Source organism: Lygodium microphyllum, chromosome 3, assembly GCF_053477565.2.
Source record: "Lygodium microphyllum isolate KBCC chromosome 3, Lygodium_microphyllum_v1.1.10, whole genome shotgun sequence".
Classification (NCBI taxonomy): domain Eukaryota; kingdom Viridiplantae; phylum Streptophyta; class Polypodiopsida; order Schizaeales; family Lygodiaceae; genus Lygodium; species Lygodium microphyllum.
In genome coordinates, this window is record NC_141137.1 from 187,577,283 (window position 1) to 187,586,415 (window position 9,133).

The 9,133-nt window shown below is 44.1% G+C and overlaps 2 protein-coding genes across 2 annotated transcripts; one reads left to right on the plus strand and one right to left on the minus strand.

The window, feature by feature from the left end:
- Positions 1-410: 410 nt before the first annotated feature.
- Positions 411-1,250, minus strand: LOC148039312 (uncharacterized). The gene is made up of 3 exons (XM_087675334.1): positions 1,108-1,250; positions 544-1,015; positions 411-455 (listed from the first exon to the last, which is right to left on the minus strand). The coding sequence occupies exons 1-3, from the start codon at positions 1,248-1,250 to the stop codon at positions 411-413; spliced, it is 660 nt and encodes a 219-aa protein (XP_087531460.1).
- A 2,722-nt stretch (positions 1,251-3,972) lies between these two features.
- On the plus strand, positions 3,973-4,894 carry LOC148039313 (uncharacterized). The gene is made up of 3 exons (XM_087675554.1): positions 3,973-4,413; positions 4,505-4,651; positions 4,736-4,894. Exons 1-3 carry the CDS (start codon positions 3,973-3,975, stop codon positions 4,892-4,894), a joined length of 747 nt encoding a protein of 248 aa, XP_087531680.1.
- The last annotated feature ends 4,239 nt before the right edge of the window (positions 4,895-9,133 follow it).

The following is a 9,133-nucleotide window of genomic DNA, read 5'->3' on the forward strand; positions in this document are numbered from 1 at the left end:
AATCTTTTGCACGAAGTGTCTGTGGATGAATGTTCCTCTTACTAGGAGCATATTTGGGGTGATCTGATGGGAGAAATCGATGATGATTATCGAATATGGTCTTACACAAACCATCAGCATACTCATGTACCAATGAAGGGCCACATATAGGACATGCATGTTTACCCGATGTCCTCAAACCTGTTAAAATAAAAAAAAAGTTAGAATAATAAAGTCAATAGTTATAATTGATATAGCTAGTAGTATTAGAGTCGGGAGGTAGTTAGAATTCTTACCAGAACAATCGCTGTATCCTGAAAAGTCATGCATTGTCCACATCAACACTGCTTTTAAGTCGAAGTGTCGAGAGGAGGGAGGCCTACTAATGTCCACTACCGCAACACCTCTCCATAGTTCCTCCAACTCATCAATCAACGGTTCAAGATAAACATCCATATGCTTGACTTTATGTTTCCCTGGAATCAGAAGGGATAACATAAGATGTCCCTTCTTGATCGCCATTGATGGTGGAAGGTTGTAATTCACCAACACAACCGGCCACACGCTGTATGCGGTGCTCTTGAAACCAAACGGATTCACTCCATCCATACCTAGGCCAAGTCTCAAGTTTCTGGGCTCTGTTTTAAAGCCGGGCCACTCATCTTCAATATGCTTCCAAGCAGGAGTGTCTGCAGGAATTCTCCACATGCCATCATCCGATCGATGCGAGGAATGCCATGACATGAGCTCTGCTATGGATTTGCACTTGAACATGTGTTTGATGCGAGGAATTATAGGAAAGTGTCGCAAGACTTTACGAGGTACATCAAAACTCTTCACATCTGTTCTATACCTTGCTTCACCACAAGTGGGACACTGTCGAGCCTCCTTATGCGTCCCACGAAAGAGAATGCAATCATTGACGCATGCATGTATGCGATCATAATCCAATCCTCCAAGAGATGTCACATAGCGCCTCGCTTTGTCTCTTGAGGTGGGTAGTCTATTCCCCTTTGGAAGCATGTTTGATAATAGCCTGCATCCAATATCATCAATTAGCCCATAACCCTAAACCCTATACTGTAAACCAAAAACCACTAACTGAAATTTGCAAGTTACAATGCTTACTTCAATAATGCGTCAAGACTTGCATTGCTCCATCCATAAACTGTTTGTATATTGAGCAGTTCAAGTGAAGCACGTAAAATAGAGAATGTGCACCCTTCAAAAACCGGTGTCGATGAAGCGTTGTAGAGATGCTCTTGTTCCATATCATTGTCGTCCACACCTTTGCGATCATCCCTAAAAAGATTCCGCACCATGTCATCAAACACTTCCTCTTCCACAACTTCGTGGGGTGCAGGGCTATTGTCATCCCTTTCCCACTCATCTCCGACAACAGATCCCGAAGCTCCAACATCATCTCGTCGACGCTTTGCATGCTCTCGCCGTGCGTATGGCACCATGTTAGGGTGTGGTACTGCATCCTGCTTCAATCACAGTATATATATTACAACGCGCTCCATTAATTTGCACACCATGAGTTATTTTAATACTTTCAATTCACATCTTCTCACCTCTAAACCTGTTTGAATCCATTCTCCATACATCGAGATGTGATTCAATGTAATTCGACTCGCTCGTACAATGCACCCTTGACATCGATTACACGTACACTTGATCCTTTGTGCCAGCCACACGTCGCGATCATGATGACGCATTGTCTCATCCTCACCAGAACTGCTTGAAGAGGATGATGACATGCTATGTCCAAAATAACCAATACAGAAGTAGGATCAGTTTTTAGTGAAATCATACACATCCTATGCACAAAACAATGGATACACAAGAACAATCAGTTTTTAAAAAAAGTATAAACAGTCTCTGTGTCGCGTGTACAGGCGCGTCTACAATGTATTCTGCTGCGCTTTTACACGCGTGCTTTTTGCGTTTACCTACCGCGCGCGTCGCTTTCTTTCTTTCAAAAGCCCTCTTTCAAAACACTTCTTCTTCTTCTTTCTTTGTCGCTACAGTACCTCTGCCTCCAGCTCTTCCAAACCCCCGAACCTGCCTCTTCCAACCAGCCTTCTCCCTCTTGGACTACCCAAAAGAAGCAAAGGGTGCAGACAACACAGAAAGGGAGAGAGAAGCAAGAATCAACAAACTCACTTTTCAAAGACTTTTCAAAGAGGTTGGTTGTCGTTTGTTTGTTTTGGCAAATCTGTCGCTTTCTTTCTTTCCACCCGTGCTATGTGTACTTGAAAGCGACAGAGGATAGAATTCACACACATTGTATATGTGCTTAACTATTTATTTCTTGACAAACGACATCCGTCAAGATAGAGGAAAGAGAGAAGAAGGAACCCTTGTGTATGTGTTTAGTCATTTCTCCCTTGATGGACAATGTCCGTCAAGATAGAGGAAAGAGTTTTTGTTTTTCATGAATTTCGTCACTAATTCAAAATGAACTTCTTCTTTTGGCTTATGATCTTCTACTAATTCGATGTTTGGTATTGTAAGAGATATGTTTATTTTCTAGAATGGTAGATATATGTTGTAGGTTATATATTGTAGGAGATATATTGAGGAGATATATTGTAGGAGATATGTTTATTTTTTATATGCATGTTTTGCTTGGTTCATTGAGGCGGAATTTCGACGCTTTGCAGATTCTTCATGGATCCAGGCTCTTCCTCCGATCCGTGGGCATACGCCACTTGGATGATGGAGATGATAAACCATTTTGGGCGCCATCCTAATCCAGTGGAGCTGACAGAGTATATGTATGCCCATCCTCCTCCTAGACTCCCAGGTCACACCGCGCCCCCAAGTACACAAGCCTCTCCACTGCCGTCTACGCCTGCGAGTCCGGCGAGACGTACCCCTGCGCATACACGCTCACCGAGGAGACACACCCCTGCACGGACACACTCACGCACACCCTCCTCTGTACCATCACGTGAGGGCTCACGGCCACCATCACGTGCTCCCTCACAGCCACAGTCACGTACACAGTCACGTGCAGCCACCCCTAGTCATGGCTACTCCCGCAGTACAGATAAGAGCCGACGCCGCAGTAGGGAGAGCGGGAGTGGAGGATTATGCGGCGGGTGCTTTGGTGGGGGGGGTAGTGTTAGATATGCTCAATGCCCCACCCTCATTAGGTACTACCAATGATCCATGGTGCTCAAAGTTGTAAGGCCCCCATTATGAGGAGAAGCCAAGTGTGAGCCCGGACATTGGTGGAGTCCTGACTTGTATATCAGATGAGGTCTATGTGACCGGATGGCAAAAAGGTGACCATTGTGGGTCTAATCTTTGGGTTAGACAGAGTGGTTAAGCTGGTAGCAACTCGAGGCACATTGCATTGAGTTGCGTAGTAAGGGAGTTAAAAGGGGCCCCTATTGTGGGGTCCGGGGGCCGCGGAAGCGGCCCCTGGCTGGGGGGTCCCAGGGGGGCCAGCGGCCCCCCTGGCGGGGGTCCGGGGGCAGCGCCCCCGGCCCGATGGTAAAGGGAATATTCCCTGGAATATTCCCTGGCCGACTAGTGGAGGCTCATATGGTAGGTCGGTCAGCAGGCCGACCTAACGACCTACGCGGGCTATAAAAGCTAAACCCCTTCGCAGCCATCTTACACTCATCTTTCACCCAGTCAGAGTTGTTGTTCCAGCTAGCCTTAAGCTCTTCGCCTATCTTCTGTCTAGATCGCCATCTAAGCTTCACTCAGTGGAAGCGCACGGGTGGACAGAGCCATCTTTGTATCAGTTGTTTGGAGTTAAAGAATTTTACTGATTCTCCTCTTATCTGTTGTGTACTCTCTATCTCTTTCTCAGATTCTGTTCGCTGCGCCGTGTAATATTTTACAGGTAGTAGGGCACGCGGTGAGAGAGGGCATGGAGGGAGGCATGTACGAGGAGACAGTGAGGAGTCGGAGGAGGCGAGAGAGGTGGAGGGAGAGATTTTCTACGATGTTACGGATAGGGGCGGGGTAGTCATGGATGCGAGAGGGAAAGAGGTGATGGAGTATATGCGGGGGGTAGTTTCAAACATGTATAGAAACTGTTTTGTAAAATTTAAAGATCAGGATAGCCGGTTAGTTAGGGAGGTCCTAGATAGTGTACATAGTCGGTACCCCAATCCCCCACGAGCGACATTCTCGGATGTATGGGGAAGGACGCGAATAAGGGAGATCTTAAGTAATAAAAGATCTCACCTTAAGAAACTCGCGCACGATGATGGGGTGAATGTAGCTGCGGGTGGCTATCCTTGTGAGAAACCTGCCACTGCCCACAAACGCGAGTGGAAGGAGGCAAAGAAGCGCGCAGAGGGAGGCGTGAAGAGCAGGCAGCATGTGGAGGCACGACGGATCCAGATGGAGACCATTGGATCGTCGCATTTCGGATCTGGCGGCGTCGAGTCGTGGGAGGTAGAGTTCGTAAGTAACTTGCCTTTTTATTTGATTGTTTACCAAATTCATTGATTCTATGATTGTTTTGATCTTACAAACTATCTTGATTATGTTACAGCGACGGGTTATGGGGAGGAGGCCCACAGCCCACGAGACTGGGTATGCTCATCGCAATAGCAGACGTGACACGTGGGCCATCTTCAGAAACGAGGGACGTATTACGGATGCGCAGTTTGACGCGGCCATGAGACCATACGGTCGACAGGTACTTGAAAACTCTAAATGAATGATTTCGGTTTATTTAATTGCATATATATGTATACTTACATACGGTATATTTCTTGAACAGGCACAAGCTGCTGATGCTCCTGCCCCTGATGATCCAGTCGCCACTGCTGATGTTCGTGCCACTGCTCCTGGTGGAGGCGAGCACCACTCATCGGAATATACCGATGCGAGCTCCTCTGATCATGGAGAGAGCACAGGGTCCTCATCATCCTCTGATTAGCTTTCAGAATACTGTAGGATGTGGTTGTACAAAAAAATTTTGTAACTGAAGCCATGGGCTTTTTTGCACCTAGCTCCCTATTTGACTTTGTATATATTTGTTCCTAATTAAAGCCATGGGCTATTTTGACATATGGACTCCCTTGTACACAAATGTATCATGTATTGACAATGTATTGAATCGTGAGTCTTGAGTCGTGTATTAAGTTTTAGATAGTAATATTGAATCGTGTATTCATAGAGAGTGAGTCTTGATTCGTGTCTTGAAATCTAAATCGCTCTTTTTTTATGGTGCAATGCACCAAAAAAAAATCCAGAGAGTGCCTTTGGGTGGCTGGATGCTGGAACAGCATCCAGGCACCCAAAAGCACTCTCTGGTTTTTTTTTTCTCTCTGTAATCACGTGTATAAGCGCGTGTCATCTGTCAAAATCGCGTATATTTGCGCGGATAGTCTGTTAGATTCGCGTGTAAATTTGCAGCAAAACTGCGCAGAACGTGTGTATGGGGTCGTGTATTCGCACGACTGGCTGTCACTGTACACGCGCTTTTACACGCATGTCTCTGGCCGCGATGATACACGCGCTATTACACGGGCCCGACACTTTTTTTCCCAAGTCATTTTGTGCGGCTAGGAGCGCGGGTATGAGCCCGATCCCTTGTAGTGTATTACGACATGGTACATGTCACAATAGTTTAAACTCTCTTGTATGTATTTGTGAACAGGTAATCTTCTGTCCAAACCCCCAACAACCTCGATGGTGGTATGTTATACCTTCAGCTCCCCAAAGTGCGAGAGTATATGATCAAAGTGATGTTTCGAGCATAGATAAAGATAATATGCAAATAGAGGGGTCGATATTGCAAGGGGTGGAGGCCACCAAAAGCTTGGAGCCAGCATTGGCTAACAATGATGGAAATACATGAGTCCAAGAATTCTTTGAAAACGAGGTGGACTCATCCTTTTGTGGTGACATGTTTGTCGACCTTCCAATGTATGCAGAGTTGTGCCAGGAGATTGACATGGGACCATAGGATACTTCATACTTGGAGCATCCACTTACTCAATTCGTTGACCAATCACTTATAAGGGTACATGAGATATGCATTTTAAGTGAGATCATTTTTTTAGGATTTATATTACCGTGCTTTGTATGATTTAAATTGATTATTCTAACATCATTTTTATCTATGCATGTGACATTTTTAAGATGAGTCGAGGGATGAGCGATGAGGAGTTATAAGATATCTTCACGTGCATGTCTCCAGACCAGATCACGAGATTTAGAGACATGGCAAACCAGGAGCTATCTTGGACATCGTCAGGCCGCCATGCTAGATCTACTTCAGCGCGATCGGATGCTTTAGCTTCAAGCAGACGAGATCGACGCTCTAGACTTGGGCCAGAGGGAGGAGGTGCTTCAGGGCCAAGGGGATGTGGCAGAGATAGGAAGGTAGTGAGCCTGCGATCGGCATGGGATACAGGTGCGACTCCTCACTCTCCTGGCGGTTCCAGGGAGCGTGGCTCAAGCTCAGGTAGATGCTGTGGAGGCATGGACACGGTGTCTTCTTCTCGTCATTCAACTAGAGTTGCATCACCTCTAGGATTTTTCATACCTATGGGGACGTCTACTCCAGTTACTCCGGCTTTTGCTTAACCATCTGCATGTTGCCACTTCGACAGATATTACCTCGGTCGGTACACTGGATGCACAAGGGTCTCCTGGATATGCCCAGGAGTGTGGACGCAGGTGGGAGAGGACCCATCTTAGGCATAACCCAGGGGGGATATGCCTATCTAGTCGATGATAGGTTAAGAGCCATCATCATGAATGATGAGGTGAGAAGGGTGATGGCTCGCATGAGAGAGTTGTGCCAACAAGTTTTTCGACACAACGTCTTAGATCATTGGAAGAACATACCGGAGGGGAGCAAGGACTATATAATAGCATCCTTGCATGAGGAGTTTCTGGTTCCAACCTCAGTAGATAGATTTTCTATGGGTTGGATGATGGACTCCATGCGTGCATATATGTCACATTGACGATCCGACGCACGCAAGGCACTCAGGAGTGGGGCTGCAAAGCCCGAGTGGCTAGACACGGATGACTGGCGCCGACTGAGGGAGGAGGCTACAGATTCTCCAGGATATTGGAGTCAGTAGTGCGAGGCGACGAGGGCACAACTTGAGGCCAGAGTAGTCCATCATCTTGGGAGTGATGGCCACAGGATATATTTGGAGGACTTTGTAAGTTTTTCTTTTGTTTTGCTTGTTTATTTTTTTTACAATATTCTTTGTACTGACAATCATGTTTCTAGCAGTTAGTATTTTGTTTTCTTTGTAGGACTCCATTACAAATCGTGATCTGACCGGCCTTGAGACTCGATATGCAGAGAGGCACGGTCTCATTACATTGATCAACCGATTGTATAGACACGGCGACCCTATAAGTCACTCATCTTTCTTGTCCGTAGTTACCATGTTTAATTAGAATGCATTCTTGTATGGTGGACTACGTCTGTGTTGTTGTTTCTTTTTTTACAGAGTCCGTTCAATGCTCCTTTGTAGCAGGATGAGCTTTCGGATGGTGAGGATATGTAGCTCACCCTTGGATCCCTAGAACTTACACACCTTTCTTTTTTGGTCCCCTGATCTGTGTAGACATTTTCTATGTAGTAGTGATATCTTGTCATGATTGTATTAGTCACTTTCATTATGCAATCATATATTTATTTCATGTATCAGTGTTATGATTTCAATATACTTTGTTTTTGTTTACACGAGCATTGTACACAGTGCAGAAACTATTTTGTATGGCCCAAATAAAGCACACATTGCTATATGTGGTAGGGCAGCTTGCTGCCCTGCCACAATTTTTTTTTTCCTGTTACCGTCGCTATTATTGTCGCAAATTTACTACCCGCATCATTATTAGCGTCATTATTATCATCGCAGACCATCGGTATCAGTGTCGTTATTGGCGTCGGTATCAGTGTCGCAAATCGCTGATACCGATGCCAATAATGACACTGATACCGACTGTTCTATGGCGTCACCAATAACGACGCTTTTTACAACGATGGGGGAAAATTTTGATATTTACATTTTCTTCACTTTTAACATCGATATAAGGCCTATATCTTGTAGTGACAGCAAATCTTCACACAGCATCATAGTAAATATCCCCCACGGATTTGATAGAATCAACCATAATCTTCAACTTCTTCATAGAATCTATCAATAGATCAAAGAATATAAAAGCATACACAATTTTTGAATGGAATCAATCACATAGTATTCATCTTCAATGTCTTCATAGTTTTCTCTCTCAATCTCTCATATACAGATACACTGTTTTGATAGAATTGACTATCTTTGGCTCTCTCTCTATATCAATAGTACATCATCTCCTCACTACCATACTCAATAATGACTCTCAAAAATCCTTCTTAGGCCGTGGATACACCTCCCAAGAGGTATGTCTGATGTGAAGAGGCACCAGAGCCACTACAGTATCTCTTCATAGCTCACTACTATCACTTCACTTCAGTCTTCTCTTCAGTCTTCAACAGCTGCTTCTTCCATTTGTTTTAGCTCTTTTGAACTTAGATTCATCCTTTCCAAAAGTTAAAAAAATTTTCCAAAGTCACACATACATTCTATAGAATACTTACAGAAGATCTACAGAACAGGTACAGAACAGATACAGAGCAAAGACAGAGCAGAGATAGAGCAAAGACACAGACTCTACAGAAGATTTACAAAGGATTATGGAAGGTCATCAAAGAACATCAAATCCTCATAACTCATACTAAAACCATTTCAAACTATCAAAAACTATTCAATAAGCTTTCAAAATATTTCAATCTTCATCAATCATCAATCCATGCTTCATACAGAAGAAAATCAGAACAAAATAGAGGCTATACAGAAGGTATTAGAACCAATCAGAACCTCAACAGGACCTATCAGAACATCACAGAGCTTCATATTTCTACTAAGAATCATCATAAACTTCCAAAACATAATCAATATCATCCAAAACACTCTCAAACACTTCTATTAACAACCATACATCACTCTAAATCCATCAAAAATCAATCATTCAGACCTCAAAAATACCAAAAATCAGTCAAATTTTCAGTATTTTTCCACTCTCAACATATCTCCACACTTAGAAAGGAAGTGTCCTTGTGACCTAAGAAAAAAGAAGAATATAAGTTCACTAAAGAGCTCAATTT